Raw genomic sequence first — 16,273 nt, forward strand, 5'->3', positions numbered from 1 at the left:
TGTTTTTGTATATCTATGATTTATTGGAATTTATTAAATTGTCTGGAACGAAGAATGACTTTAAACAATTTTGTTGCTGTTATTGTTGTTATTGCTTCATATAACTGTATAATATAACATATCGATATCATTAATTTTTAAATCTGGCGAAATATACTTTTTAACGATTTCTCTGAAAGCATCATTGGAAAAATTCGCTAACCACAAAGCAAAACATTTGTATAACTCAATTTTTTTAAATTCATAAAATCTTACTGAAGGGTCAAAATTTTTGAATATTTGTAAAATACTTCATAAAACGTTTAGTTTATTTATTATTAAAAAGCAAACAAAATTTGTTAAATATAAATAAATTTTAAAACAGAACGATTGTTTTTGACTAATACAATTTTAATTTGTTAGATAATTTAATGGGCAGAAGGAAGGGAACTAAATTTTTCAAGAAAAATACAAAAGATGGTGGATAAAGAGGTTCAAATTTTCTTATTTATTGGACAGATATTTTATATTTTAAAATTTAAAAGTATCCACCTTGTACTTTGTCCTATTTGGAATATTTCCAGAATAAACTTCAAACTTTGTTATTATTATTATTATTATTCATTTTCAAATAAGCATATCTGTTGGTTGTAAATAGAAAATCATTCGTAGAAATTTTGAATTAATTGGTGAACAATTTTACTACTTAATTATCATCGCATTGAGCTAAAGCAATATTGCCCTGGGGTGTTTCTTGGTTCCCAAGCCTTTCGGCGGGTATATTACTCGGGACTGTTGTAGAAGCTCCAGCACACCCTGCTAACTTATTACCTTCCAGAATTACCACAAAACCTCACTATCTACTCTGTATTCAATTTTAGCAGGTTTCCTACAAGGTAGTATGCTCTTCACACTTTACACTCCCGGACATATCTCTAAAATCACCTGCATATTCTCGAAACCAGGCTAAGACAGTGGAATATCAAGGACAAAGAAACATTCACTCTAAACAAGAAAACCCTACTAGAAGTGCACTTCAACAATGTCCTAATCCCTGTTGCAAACCATTCACGATACCTCACAGAGGGTTGTAACGGAGTACGTCCTGACTTACGTTTATGGATGTGCTGAGGTGGTTGAGATAGTTTTGTTTAATTTGCAGTAACGAGAGCAGATTTGACCTTGAACGAAATGAATATTTAAGTACAGTTACATATATAGTTCCATTCGATACATAAAATGGAGCATCTAGGATTTTTCGTAGATTTAAGTATTGGAAGTTTTTATGAGGTAAATGTTTGACTGTACCTAGCTGGACTTCCAGATCGTTAGCCCATTTAATTATGGTGTTGTAAAGAAGCATTTTATTTTTAGGTGGTTTGTCAGAATGTTTGTCAAGAAGTCATACAAGAGGCCTGTATCGTGCCATAATTTTTGACGTTTCAGTGTCTGAGGAAACCCCTACCCAACCCTTAATTATAAAACCTTCTGAAAAAGGTCAAAGACGGATTTTAGGCTAACAACTCCACCAACCACACAGATGTACATATTCTCATTTAACCCATTCCCGCCGGAAAAGGTTGCATTCCAAATTATCCCATATACAAATCTCTCTATCAAAAAGCGTCCATCCACTGATTTACCCCGTAATCCTCACAGGAGACTGACTGAAGCGTCAGTGGCTCCACGCCAATCTGTTTAAACACCAAAACTGTTTGATATCGGTTTCGTAGAATGGAGCCCATCGATCATGCTGATGTACAAACGGCTTCCAACACTCGATGTTTGCTTTTCATATTTACATGCTATAGTTTGCACGTATAATATTTGTTTTACTTATTGCATCGATACTCCTAGGAATTTCCATGGATGGTTTCAAAAAAACGAAATATAATACTTAGCCATCACATTCGGTTGTTCTGTTAATAACCAAATTTAAAAATTAAACCTTTTTCTGGTGTGTTATATTCGAAATTTATTGGCATTTCGATCCCCTAACTCACTATCGGCTATTAGTTTTTTAAAACGAAATAAAAAAAAAAGTTAATTTCTATTTATGTGCATGTAAATAGTTGGATTACTCCCGCCTGCAAACAAATAAACAAATCGAAAGAAGGAAGCTTGACTATTGGGGTTAATTTTTCTCTGAACTTAGAAACAGGGAACAAGTTAAGTTTGATTATGGTTCATGGTTGGCATTATGGCAAAAGATGTAGACATAAAGTAGACATTATATATTAATGGCATTGTTACTTTGATAAAAACGAACAGACAACTATTGCTAAGAGATGGATCGACCTTGTGTAGATTTTTGTGTGTGATAACCAGTTATTAGGTCACAGAAACATAGAAACTCCCAACTTTATGCCAAGCTTTCGTTTAATTTGTAAACATCTTCAGGGCTGAGTTAGTTTACAATTTCTTTTTCAGGTACATATGTAAATGCTTATAAAGCCTTGATAATACATAAATAACATGTAAAAGCAGCAATTAAAATATCAAAATACGAAAAACGATTATAGATAAATTATTTTTCACCAATGTGGTTAATTTAATAAATAAAATAATTTTGATGATTGTCTAAAATATTGTCTATTCTATATTGTCTATTCTAAAATATTGTCCGATATTTTATCTTATGAATTAAACGAAAGCTCGGCATGAAGTTAGGAGTTTCTAAAGTTAAATGTTAAAGGAAATATTTTGCATGGTTGATTTGCCAAATTTTGCAAATTAGTTTCCATTTGTGCTTATTGAATACAGCGTTCCACTTTTTTTCTACATGTCTCTTTTTCGAAATTTTAATGTTTGATAAGGAGCAAGTTGTTAGTTCATTTTAATGGTATTTTTGAGCAATGATTAGCAATTTCTGATAAGTGGGTAATGATGGATGGCGATCGGAGTAGGATCCAAAAATTTCCCAATGGGAGGAACGTAAAAAGCCAAATCCACGTATATTAATATTTATAAAGGCAAAATATAGGAAAAGAGGGGTTTTGGTGGGGAGTAAGGACCGCCTACAGGTCCGGTCGGTGGCGCAGCCTATCGCGTCGGAAATGTAGTTGCCAGGAAGGGTGAAGGCACTAGTCGACGTCGAAAGTAGTCAGTTCTGTTAAGGCTGTCGAGCCGATCGGTTCGGTCCTGATGCCACCATGGCTTTCGTAGAGATCGCACTCTGTGCATTTATTTTTGCCGTGTCCTCGGCTATCGCGACCAACGAGCCCGACTGCGATTGGGAACGCGTGTTAAGTGTCGCCGACGAACCCGAAGTGACAGTGTCGTTGCAGTGCAAATTACGTACCATCGGAAATGCGGATAGCGTCTTGTCCAACTTGACCTCCGCGCAAATGGATATGATAACGACTCTCAAGTTAGAGTGTAGTGACGTACTTTTTTTCGAAAGCTCCCTCGAGCCGAACAGTTTTATGACCCAGCTTCACAGGTTGAGGGATTTGCGTTTAGAATTTTGTAAAATCCGTTATGTACCCGCGGGCGTGCTCACGACGTCGCGGGAATTGAAGAACCTCGTCTTGAGGACTCATAACACCGACTGGTCGGCAATGACGATGGAATTCCACTCCGACGCATTCAGAGGTTTGACACAATTGAAAACATTAGACCTTTCGGACAATAATATTTGGAACCTCCCAAACGAACTGTTTTGCCCGCTTTATTCTCTTACTCATCTCAACATGTCGCGTAACCGGCTTCAAAAAGTGCTCGAACTGGGTTTTTCCGACTGGGGAGCGGGTCCTACAGCGCCTGGAAAAACGTGCAACGTAGGCCTGGAAGAGTTGGATATATCCGCTAACGAAATCTCGGCGATACCCGATAACGCGTTCACCAGTTTGAGGTCGTTGCAAAAGTTATTGTTGCAAGATAATAACATCGAAACAATGGCGGATCGCGCGTTTGTCGGACTAGTATCGCTGCAATATTTGAACGCGTCCAGTAACCGACTTGTTGCTCTTCCGCCGGAACTGTTCCAGTCTACTCGCGACCTGCGCGAAATCTACCTTAACAACAACACCATCAACGTCCTCGCCCCCGGCTTGCTGGAAGGTTTAGACCAAGTTCTCGTGATCGATCTTTCTAAAAACGAACTGACGAGCTCCTGGGTGAACAGAGACACGTTTTCCGGACTCGTCCGTCTCGTTGTCCTGAATCTCGGTCACAACCAACTTTCAAAAATAGACGCCCAGATTTTTCAAGATTTGTACAGTTTGCAGATATTGAATTTGGAGCACAACCAAATCGAGTGCATCGCGGAAGGCGCTTTTGTCACCCTGAGCAATTTACACGCCCTCACACTTTCTCATAATAGGCTTACGACAATCGAGCCGTTCCACATGGCCGGCTTGTACGTCCTGAACCAGCTGTTTCTCGATCATAACAAAATCGACGAGATTGACGAAAAAGCCTTTAAGAACTGTTCTAATCTCCACGATCTCGGATTGAGTGGAAATTCGTTGAAAGAAGTCCCAGCGGGGATTTCGGAACTGAGATTTCTCGAGACACTAGACCTCGGAGAAAATAGAATCACAAACATTGTGGGCTCTTCGTTTCAAGGGTTGGACCAACTTTACGGGCTCAGGCTTATAGATAACCATATTGTGAATGTGACGAAAGACACTTTTTCTACGCTCCCCTCGCTACAAGTATTGAACTTGGCTTACAATAAAATCGAGCACGTCGATAAATCGGCGTTCGGTACGAGCTCGACGTTACACGCGATTAGACTCGATGGAAATCAATTGAAGGATATCAACGGGATGTTTATCAACTTGCCTGGTCTCGTTTGGCTAAATATTTCCGACAACCAATTACAGTGGTTCGATTATTCGCTTATTCCGCAGAGTTTGGAATGGCTGGACATGCACAAAAATAACGTGGCCGATTTGGGTAATTATTTTGGAAAAGGCGTTAATCTCGAGATAAAGATGTTGGACGCGAGTTTTAACAGATTGACGGAAATCAACGAGAATTCGATACCGGACAAAGTAGAAAGTCTTTTGTTAAACGACAATCTGATAAGAAAAGTCAAACCGGGCACTTTTCAAAAGAAAGCCAATTTAACTCGAGTGGTGCTATACGCAAATCAGATCCAGACGATTGATCTCGCGGCTTTGAGGCTGGATCCGGTGCCCGAAGGTAAAGAACTACCACAATTCTACATCGGAAACAATCCAATTCATTGTGATTGCACAATGGAATGGTTGCAGAGGATCAATCAGTTAAGCCATTTGAGACAACACCCTCGTGTTATGGATTTAGAATCTGTGACTTGTCAGTTGACGCACAGCCGTGGGAGCCCGACAAAACCGCTTATGGACCTCAAGCCCTCGCAGTTTTTGTGCCCGTACGAGACCCACTGTTTCGCCCTTTGTCACTGTTGTGACTTTGACGCATGTGATTGTGAGATGACGTGCCCTGCCAACTGTACCTGCTACCACGACCATACCTGGTCCGCCAACGTCGTCGATTGTTCCAACGCCGGTTACAATACCGTGCCGACCAAAATACCTATGGACGCGACGGAGATTTATCTCGACGGTAACGATCTCGGCGAGCTGGGAAGTCACGTATTCATAGGTAAGAAGAAATTGGAGGTTTTGTTTTTGAACAACAGTAATATCGATTCCTTACACAACAGAACTTTTAACGGAGTCACCTCACTCAGGGTCTTGCACATGGAAAACAACCATTTGCAAGAATTGAGAGGTTTCGAATTCGACCAACTAGAAAATCTGAACGAACTTTATTTGGACCACAACGAAATCAAACATTTGGGAAACAATACTTTCAAAGCCATGAAAACTCTAGAAATTTTAAAATTGGAAGCCAACAATATCGTCAATTTCGAACCTTGGGAACAACTCTCTTCCGAAACTCTCGCCACCGTTTCCTTGGAAGGAAACACATGGACTTGCGCGTGTAGCAACATCAATCACATGGAGGTATGGCTTAAAGAAAATACAAACACTCTCAATGCCGATAAACTGTTGTGTTCTGACGGTAAAACGACCGTATTAGACGCAATGAAAGCTTGTAGCGAGGCCAGAGATACTGCTGCGGCGACTTCCGCCGTACATCGAAATACGTTTTACAACACGGCTATACTCGGAGAAGACTATATACCGTTTGTAGCCGCCAGCCTAGTTGTTTTCATAATTATACTTATGCTTACGATTGTCGGTTTTATTTTCCGTAAAAACATGAGCCTCTGGATACATTCCAAATACGGCGTCAGAGTTTTCGGAGAGGGTTCGGATAGAGAAGACGACAGATTGTACGACGCGTACATGGTGTATAGCGTCAAGGACGAAGAATTCGTGAGCCAAGTGATAGCCTCGAGCCTCGAAAGATCGGGCTACTCCTTGTTTCTTCATTATAGAGATCTTCATGTTATGAGTCCTTCGTACCTCACTGACAGCATCTTAGGAGCTTCTGACGCGGCTCGAAGGATCGTTATCGTCCTGTCACTCTCCTTCCTTCAAAACGAATGGGAGAGGCCACCGTTCAGAGCGGCTCTTCAAGCCTGCTTAGAAAGGACTCGTTCGAGAAGGAGTAAAGTCATACTCCTCCTGACGACCGACGTCGGACCCGATCCGGAACTGCAGCTCCTTCTCAAAGCCTGCAAAGTCATCTCCTGGGGAGAGAAGAGGTTTTGGGAAAAGCTGAGGTACGCCATGCCTGACGTACAACGGAAGAGTCAGGAAGGGCTTAAGAAAGTCGTCGTCGAAGGGAAAGGGCCCGGCGGCGCGAGGTACACCGCAGCACCGACATCGCAAGAAACGTGGTACCGGATGTCGCCGGCTTCCTTGACCCAATCTTCCGCCCCGACGCAGTCGACTTGTGTCTCCGAAGAGTCTTCCCAAAGGACGACCGACGAAGAAGAAGAGCCCCATAGTTACGTTTCTATCGACTACCAACAGCGGCCTCCTCCTAAGGTCCATCATCACGTCTATAGCTGTATACCGGACCCCCAGTGTCCACAAGGCGGCAGGACGTATTTTGTTTAACAGGTCAGTAAAAATATTTCATTTTTGACAAAGGGTGGCCACAAACACCGAAATATTTATTTTTTGAGCGTTACTTTAATCAAATTGTATACGTTTTCCCTAAACAAATTTCATAATAATATAAAATATACAAACATTTTCACTATTAACAGTTAGTTCTTTCTAAAACATTTCCCATTTTTCTAAAACATTTAAAAACGCGAATAAAATTATGTGGCCACTCTGTTGAATACTAATTTCTTTTAGAGTTTTATGGTTTCCTCCTAGAAATGTCCAATCTTGGCCTGGGTTGTTATCCCTGCCTCGTCTAGGTAGTGGTTAAGGGTATTCTTAACTGTCCCTTTCTACGGGCGGTTAATACTTTTCCTTTTATGTTTTTTCAGCCCCCTTTTCTAGTTAACAAAAAAAAAGTTTTCCCACATCTCTAGACGAACACGGACCAGGACCTTGATTTTCAAAAAAAAAAAAAAAAATAAAAATAAAGATAGAAATCGCCAGTTAACGATGATAAAAATCCCAAACTCCCTCGGATTTTAAAATAAACTCAGAATGTGTCCCATGCACACAATATGTAACAACTGTTGTGGCATGGGATGGGATTTGCTGTCTAATGGAGCAAATGATTGATGATCGGTCGGCGGCAGGGGACCTCAGAGGAGAGCCTACACCATATCCACTAGACCGGTATTAATACTCCGTCATACTTTATACATCTTTTATTAATAATCCAATCGGAATCCAGGCAATGATTTTACAAGAATCTTATTACGTTTTGTACCCGCTTCATTAGAGGGCTTTTTTTTACCGATATCGGGAAGGAAACTATAAATCTTAATCTCGAACTATCTACATATTTACTCTTTTTTTTTATCTTAACGAAACAATTTTCATTGTTGAACACGCCACTTAAGGGCTTAGGGTTAAAATGCTGGGGTGGTCTGGGACGAAAATATGATTATAATGTGTGTGGTGAATAGAGAGGGGTCTATGGCATGTATTAGAACAATGGCCTCAGGTTCTCCAAGGCTGTAATTATCGGGAACGGCTCGAAGACTGGAGTCTGTATAGGCCCCTCTATATTGATTGACCTCTCCTTTTGTATACACTAAAGTTTCCCTTTCTGTTTTAAAACAAACAAGTGCTTTATTTCATTGATGAATGCGTGAATAATGAGTTTGCTCATGCGACAATGTCACCTAGCTTTTGACAAAGCTCCACGGCGAGGCCGTTTATTCTTAGATCGTGGGGTACAAGGTTTTAAAAGAATTATAGGAAAGTCGCTCCGGGGTGAATGTACATTCTCGCCTGATTACTCACGTTTTTATTTTTTATTGATCAATCGCGTTTGTATATACTCATTTGCTCTTGAAACATTATAACGCCCTAAAAATCAATGTTTCTGCATAAAAACGTATCAAAAATATACAAAAAATGCTGAAAAATAACTATTGGTAATTAGAAACGTCTTTTATAATTACTAAAATTGGATTATTTTATTCCACCCGCTCTACGAATAAATCGTTCAGTAATTTTGACCCATTGATTATTTCATTCAAATAAATATTTTAAATTAAAAAAGTCGATCTCATTTAAGTTTTTGACCCTTGCTAAAGTCGCACCATGATAAAAGGATTATCAGGTGTAAAAATGCTCTATATTTTGCAGAAATTGGCGTTTAATTTTTTCACTCTTAACTTTCCCTGTTGTTAAGACTTTCAAGACGTAAAATTCACCTCGGAAGTATAAGTATTAATTAAATCCATTAGAGTTCGTGGTCCGATTGATCAAATAAATTCTGAAGTTCTTTTCAGAGGATCTTCGGAAGAGGAAGATCTTGCATCTGGAACCTAAATTTAACCTCTGCCGAAGATCCTCTGAAAAGAACTTCTTGTATCCAGCAGGTCGATAATCTATTTTCATCGTTACAAATAAATTCTTTCAATTAATTAATCTTTATGTAAGGGATTGGTTAAGATAAAAAGTCAGTATCACGAGCGGGATTCGAACCTACGGCCTTCGGCTATTAAATACTTTACCACTTGAGCTATTGTGACTTCGATCTATAAGTATTAATGTGCCTAATTTTATTGTTAGTTTAATATTTATTATGATCATGAGAACTTTCTTGTGAGTGATATGCACAATTCGATTTTTGAAACGAATATCGATGTCAGGCTGTCAAACAACCGGCGTTTCTAGGTTACATCGTTGATAATTTAAAATCCGGCAGGTTTTCTAATAGTCGGATCCTTCCTATCTTGTAAAACATAAATAACACAGAAGCGTCCGCCAGGTAAAAAAGGCCATTCCGGTAACAGTAAATTGGCTGACATGGGAAAGGGCAGGGAGAAAAAGAGGAACCCGACCGGTCTAATAACTCAGCATCTTATAACTTTTTCTTTTTTAGACATTAACCTAGGTGAGGCCGGTTTTAATTATAAAAATCTCAAAAGGACAGTGTTCAGCAATGGCTTAAGAAAGTGAAAAATTACAAGGAAAGAAGAGACAGGTTTTGCCATTGTTTTAGAAGATGAGCCTTTATATTAGTTTGTAGCTTGTGAACAAAGAACTTACCACTTGGGTCCACTCCTAACTTGATCCCGTGCCAAACTTACATCTTAAGGCCTTGATGGTTTAACTTTGGCCTCAAAGTGTATAGCCGGGCTAGATTCCAACCCCTCCCCCGACCAAGGACGAGCGCTTCAACCCCCGATATTTTTACGTGACCAAAATTGCATTTTCCCCTGAGCTACCCCTATAAGGATGGAGGGAGGCCGGGCTCAGAAAATACCCCTTGTGGGTCTTATGAAACACATAAAGTTACCTCCCTTCTTGTATGCTCGTAGTGTTTCGTCCATAAGTCACATTTCAAGTAAATGCTCTTTATGCACTTATATTGTCAAATAGGTTTAAAACAGTTTGTACACTTCACATTTGTTTTTCGCTTGGTTTATTTGAAAACCTTTTTCCAATTTGTCAATTCAGGTAAGACTATGAAGGTGAGGTTGTATTGCGTCTAAGAAGGTCACAATTTATTGAAGTAACAAATAAACACAAAAAACATCTATAGCAAAAGAGATGATCTATTTATTATTAAATAATACTAAGCCATAATGAACAAAACATGTGAAAAATGAACGATATAATTTCCCTTACTAATATTTACAATTTAAAATGAAATAAAGCCATATTTTATTTTTTTGAAAACGATAGTTACTTAAGTTGATGAAATGATTATTAAAATAGATAATCGTGATGATGGAACAGCAGAGTTGCTCCTCCTTCGATTGATGAGCTAGAGAGATGAAATTATCGACTGCGATCGATAATTGTGTTTATTGGTGGGTGAAGATAAATTAAAAAAATGAATGTAGTTGAGACGTTTTGAATGAGATAGACCAACAAAAATGTAAAATTGAACTGAAAGTAATGCAAATAACCAAAAGAAACGAGCGACTAATAATTTATTTACGACCCGGCACACAACAAGTTTTTCTGTCTAAAATGTAATATCGGATTTGAAGGAGAGTCTTAATATCATGAAAGTTTTCTATCGATTAAGTTTTTAGCGAACAAAAAGTCAAAGACTGTGACCAACAAGAATCGAAATAGTGTTGACACGGGTTCGTTGGTATCATCTGGACAATGATCAAACAATCTTGATTCGGAGTCAGTGAGATATCGGCATCGATAAACCCAGACCCCATGAGTAATTAACAACTTCCCATTTGGATTGTAATGTAAGAAAACAACTGGGTTGGCGGTTTAAATCACTGGAGATATCGTTACGTTGAGACATTCTATGAAATCTTACACCTTTATCACAGCACTTTGGAAAATGAATGTTCGAATCGATTATAAAGATAGACTGCAGTAATTTCTTAGTTTTAGGGCCAGAACGAGTTGCGGTTATAAGTTTTAACTCTTAAATTATTTATTCAATAAAGCATGTAATAACACGATTTAGAACAATATATCGATCTTTTTAATTTCGGTCTGTAAATAAAAGTACTGTTTGAAAAGACATGTCAAGAAAGGGGCTATATTTATTTTACTCCTTCACAAAACTGGGGACAACCTGCCTACCGGGTCAATACTGGCATGACTTGGCACTCGAACCCAGCTCACTTCACTTTCTTATGGAACGTGCATTGTCATGTCGAATGACAATCAGGACAGAAGAAGGTACACAGTATGTATGATGATTTCAAAAGACAGAAGGTGTTTAGATTGATTCAAAAACAACCGACACCCATAGGTACATTGGCGAAGAAACATCTGTAATTAAGAATAATTAATGATCACAACCTCACTTTTAATATAAAAATGTGTTCTATGACAAAATATATGATCAAGCAGCGAAGATAGGCAGGCCAGAATGGCCGGAAACGTTTAAAATTTACGTTCATCACCCCGCCGACCTCAGAAAAATATATTAAAAAATTGGCTTTAGGATAGAAAAATCACTGAAAGAAGAGGATAATCCCACAATTTTCACGATTCACAAACCACAATATAATAAAGAAACAGGAAAAAACATTCCAACCAAAATTTTGTACTACAATTAAAATTAACAATTTTGGATGAGTTCTAATCTTGTAGATGCTTCTTATGACAGGTCGTTACCATCTATTGGGCTTCCCATTAGACCTTCATTCAGCGACAATACATGCTCTACTAATGACAACATAAAAATTTAATTTGATGTCATATCCAAAAGAATCAGTAAATGCATCCAAAATCTTCAAAATCTGGGCAAACACAACCTGTCAATATCTTGGGTGCCAGGACATAAAGGAGTTCTGGATAATGAAAAGCAGACCAACTGGCCAGATCAGGATTTGCAACACAGACTGTTCCATCACAAAATGAGCCCACAAAAATCAAAATGAGAAGGTAAGCCTAGAGGTGCCAACTCGTGGTTAACACGTTCACTGCGGATGACGCCATGTTGGCGTCAAAAATAACTTGCTTCACCAGACATGTGACGGTGGCGTCAAGTTTTAATTTTTTTCAAATGTCTCAGAAAATATCCCCCTAATAAACAAGTCAACAACTATATAGATTCTATAGTAAATATGTTAAACAACCCCCACCATACTTGGAAACACAGTAATACAGTTTGATAGAATCAGTGGCATCTGAGAAAACACAAACAACAAGGGTATATTCAATTATTATAGATTATGTCATTTGTAAGCTATGCAATGCGTAGGAAAAAACTTCCACTCATATTAACTTCGAATGTGAAGCAATCGCTTTTAGAAGAGATAACGTAGGGTACCAAGAATACCCGGGAAAAAGAATTGCAGTGATGACCCAATGACTTAAGAGAAGTATCATACATTGACATGAACTAAGGTACTAAGAAAGTTACAATAAGCCAAAAAGGTTACAGTAGTTGGTGAATCCAAAACCAACGCTTCCTAGCATTTCTTTATCTTTAACCAGACTTTAGACTCAGGTCTAATCCAATTTGTATGTGCACCTTATGACAGACTTGTTGGCCTTCCCATAGCCAGGACCTTTCGCACGTTCAGCGAGAATGGACGGCCCTACAACGGCAACGAAAAGTTTAATTTCAAAATTGATTATAGTTTGTTGTTTTAACACTTTTAGTACACATTCAGACCGGGAAATTGAAAACATTCAACTTTCTTCTTGTGAAAGCGAGAATTACGAATTAAAGAGTATGTTGAAGATTAATCAAGGTGATAGTAGATTTCCTTGTCATGTGTTTATGTTGCGAATGTTTACTTTGGAGAATTAGAAGTTAAATCAACGTATTTCGTTTCACGTATGAAAGTTCCTTACAGCGAGCCGCCGGGTTGCAGAGGAGTTGGAAATTAAGGTCCAATTACTTTACGGTTTGTTGACAAACGCATGAAAGTGAAGCCGGCGGCGGATTCAAAGAAGAGGCTTTATAGTGTAGAAATAAAGACGAAAGAAATACGAAGGGTGGAATTATTGTTTTTTTTTTTTTTTTTTTTTTGGTCTGAGGTCTCCGGTTCCAATAAATTGCGGCCGATCGCTCGAGGCGACACGCAAAAAACTTAACTGTGGCCTGGTGACTGTGCAGAAGGGGGAGCCTCGGAGNGCGGCGGATTCAAAGAAGAGGCTTTATAGTGTAGAAATAAAGACGAAAGAAATACGAAGGGTGGAATTATATTTTTTTTTTTTTTTTTTTTTTTTTTTTGATCCGAGGTCTCCGGTTCCAATAAATTGCGGCCGATCGCTCGAGGCGACACGCAAAAAACTTAACTGTGGCCTGGTGACTGTGCAGAAGGGGGAGCCTCGGAGTGATTTCCGCCCACATTTCATGGACCGCCGCTCCCGTGCGCCTTGTGGCGCGCCTGCCATCCGCACAAATACACCAAGGAAATTAAACAGATAACGGCCTCCTACCGATTCCGACAATATTGTTGTCAGTTTTCAACAGGGCAGATCCGGTCGGAGATATCTCGGAGATCACGGTGACATAGGCTATGCCGAGTCATGATGCCCGCTGCCCAATCGTGTCGCCCCCTTAGGGCGAACCAGACCCACCTTCCTGGGAAACACTGTCTCTATTAGAATACGGCATAGAACAATTGTTCTCGAGATATATCTGCTAGAACGAGTTCTCGACTCGGCTAGAACCGGTCTAACTAGGATGAAACTCTAAAGATGGCCATGTGTCATGTTACCAAAACGAAGCCGAACCCGAACGGCTAGTTTTGGGAAAAACTGTCATTGGGTTTCTCGGATATGTGTAAAGACATAAATGTCCGATTGTACGGATATTCTAAAAGGCAGCTTGACGTGTCTAATCATTCAAACTAATTTTGAGTCATAACTATGTAACTGGATTTGCTTCTCATATGTGGAACAATAGGTAGTTTAGGATGGCTGTCGGCAGGTATGTGGAGATGAACACACATGAACAACGGGGATAATAGGTAGACTTGGGTAACCTATGACAAAGTTATAATTTATTTTAAGGCCTTCAGTTTTCACATTATAAAATGTACTGTAGTAAATGGATAAAATTACCAAGTGCCATACAATTCCAATGGCAAATCTTGTGACAAATAAAGACCAATAAGACATATACCAGGGTCACCTCGGCCCAAAAACATATACTAATTTTGATTGTTATCAGAAACAGAGGTATGATTTTTAGATAGATTTTTAGATTTTTAGTACTACATTATCATTGTTTTCCCTCGGTTATCAATTATCGTTCTTTTGCTCCCATTTCTTCCTGGAGTTCTGCCACGCATGTTCGCACTCGCTGGCCTATTTTCCTCCTTCACCTTCACCGGCCATTTAACTTGGGACATGTCTTATATGCATACCACCTTAATTTAGTCTAATGATCCTTTCCAACGGTTTCTTCAATTTCCATTTCTTTCTTGACTTATTTCGCTTTTGGCCCGGCCATGTCTTTTTAATGTACCTTAACCAAAATTCCATCTCAACAGCACCGATTTTGGAAAATATTTTGTTAGATGTCCAAGTTACTGCTGTATAAGTTATGATATTAATTAACGCTTATTGGTTAATGTAATTTCTTTATTTTTAGGTAGTTCATTTTGTCTATTTTTGATAGGAGGTCCATAATCTTATTAAAGACTGGAAGGAAATTTTACCAAGTATTTATTTAGAATAAGTTAGATAGATTATATGTGGTAAAATATTGTCATATATTTACAGGAAATGATGAGGATTTTTTGATTCATAAAATGATCATTAATGATTATTTTTGAAGTTTTTGTGGCCTATTTCAATCTTGCGTTCTTTTAATATGTACTAAAGCCAGACATGAAAATGCAATGCGTGTTACATCCGGTAGTGGCCGAACGTGAGAATTCATTATATCCCACTAGAAACGAAATGTAACTTCATGCAGAAAATCAACAAATCAAAAGCCTGTTTATAAAACTTGAATAATATTATCTTTGTTTAATATATTCCAAAAGTTATGTGAGCAGTACCCAGTGAAGGATCCCTTTGTAATACGTTGGCTTCCAGTCGACCGTTACACGAAACCATGGCTTATCCAGTTCGTGAGTCGGATCATTCTAATCCGGATTCTGAGTAAAGATTTTGATGTTGAGTCGGGATGTTGCTAAAGTGAAACGTTTAGAGGGCCAGGCTGCTGGTATGTTAAGTGGAGGTTGCCTTGGATTATTGTTATTAAGGGGTCCCGGGGAGGTGGTCTGGCTTGTTGGTATTTCAGCCCCCACTCTGATCTCTTCCACCTCTACTCCCATTACTAATCGACAACAAAAAACGTAATGAAAGTGTGTTTCAACAAGGAGATCCTCCAACAAATGCCTTTGATACCCGATGGACACCAATTATGGATGAGTCATTCTATAATCTGACCTGGAAAACTCTCGGGCGCCAGTTCTTAGGAGGTAGTTTTGTCCTTTGAAACCAGTAACGTTGAAAATAAAATTTTTCCTCGAGGAGATTGCATATAATTTTCGTACAAAGATGTAGCTTAAAAAATGCTTGTGCCAATTTAACAATTTGACATGACATCCTGTCGAATACCGCTCGTCCCCGATACGAAATACCACAGGACAATGATGGCCACTAACCTATATCGCGGTCTCGGATGTAAACATACTTTCTCGGGGAAAACTTCATACTAAAAGACAATATAAGTGGAACACCTTACCTACATACACCAGCTTAAATATTAAATCTGGGTAACTTTTTGATTTAGTTGGTGATCAAGCCATACCATAAGGCATATGAATATAAGACGGTTATGGTGCACAAAATGACAATATTAATCAAAGGTCTCCTATCTTTATGTGGTTAATTGTTAACAAATTTTATCTCCTTAATTTTTAATTAGAAACAAATTTTTTAATCTTTACAAATAAAACTTTATAAAATAGCAAAACCTCCATTTATTATCAACATTTACATTGCACTTACGTGATAATCGTTGAGTTTTTGTTATGACATAAGAAAAACAAAAAGTTGAATGGAGCTTAATTACATAATATCAAACATTCACATCGGTTCAAATTATTATTTCATAGGGAATTGATGATAATCAAGCGGATTTTTCAATTAAAATATACACGTTTCAGTTAATTGCTCGATCTCGTATCACTTTGATATCGAGAATTTTTATTTCTATTTCACCGTTTGACTGATCAAAAACTGTAATTTGATGAAATGTAATGAATGTTTACATTTTTATTTTTGAACGCATAGTACGAGTTGATTGGATAGATAGTGATTAGTACAATACATGCAAAGATGCTCTT

General features: G+C 38.4%; 1 protein-coding gene across 1 annotated transcript in view; it reads left to right on the forward strand.

Annotated features, from left to right (window-relative positions):
* Positions 1 to 3,066: 3,066 nt before the first annotated feature.
* The window catches only part of LOC106672311 (toll-like receptor 6), a 32,673-nt gene continuing 19,466 nt past the window's right edge, over positions 3,067 to 16,273 (forward strand). Inside the window, exon 1 of the mRNA XM_014403637.2 lies at positions 3,067 to 7,004. Within this exon, the coding sequence (XP_014259123.1) occupies positions 3,132 to 7,001 (3,870 nt within the window). The 5' untranslated portion in view covers positions 3,067 to 3,131 and the 3' untranslated portion in view covers positions 7,002 to 7,004. The remainder of the gene's footprint in view (positions 7,005 to 16,273) is intronic.

This window comes from Cimex lectularius, unplaced genomic scaffold (assembly GCF_000648675.2).
Source record: "Cimex lectularius strain Harlan isolate CLEC.00 unplaced genomic scaffold, Clec_2.1 scaffold161, whole genome shotgun sequence".
NCBI lineage: Eukaryota > Metazoa > Arthropoda > Insecta > Hemiptera > Cimicidae > Cimex > Cimex lectularius.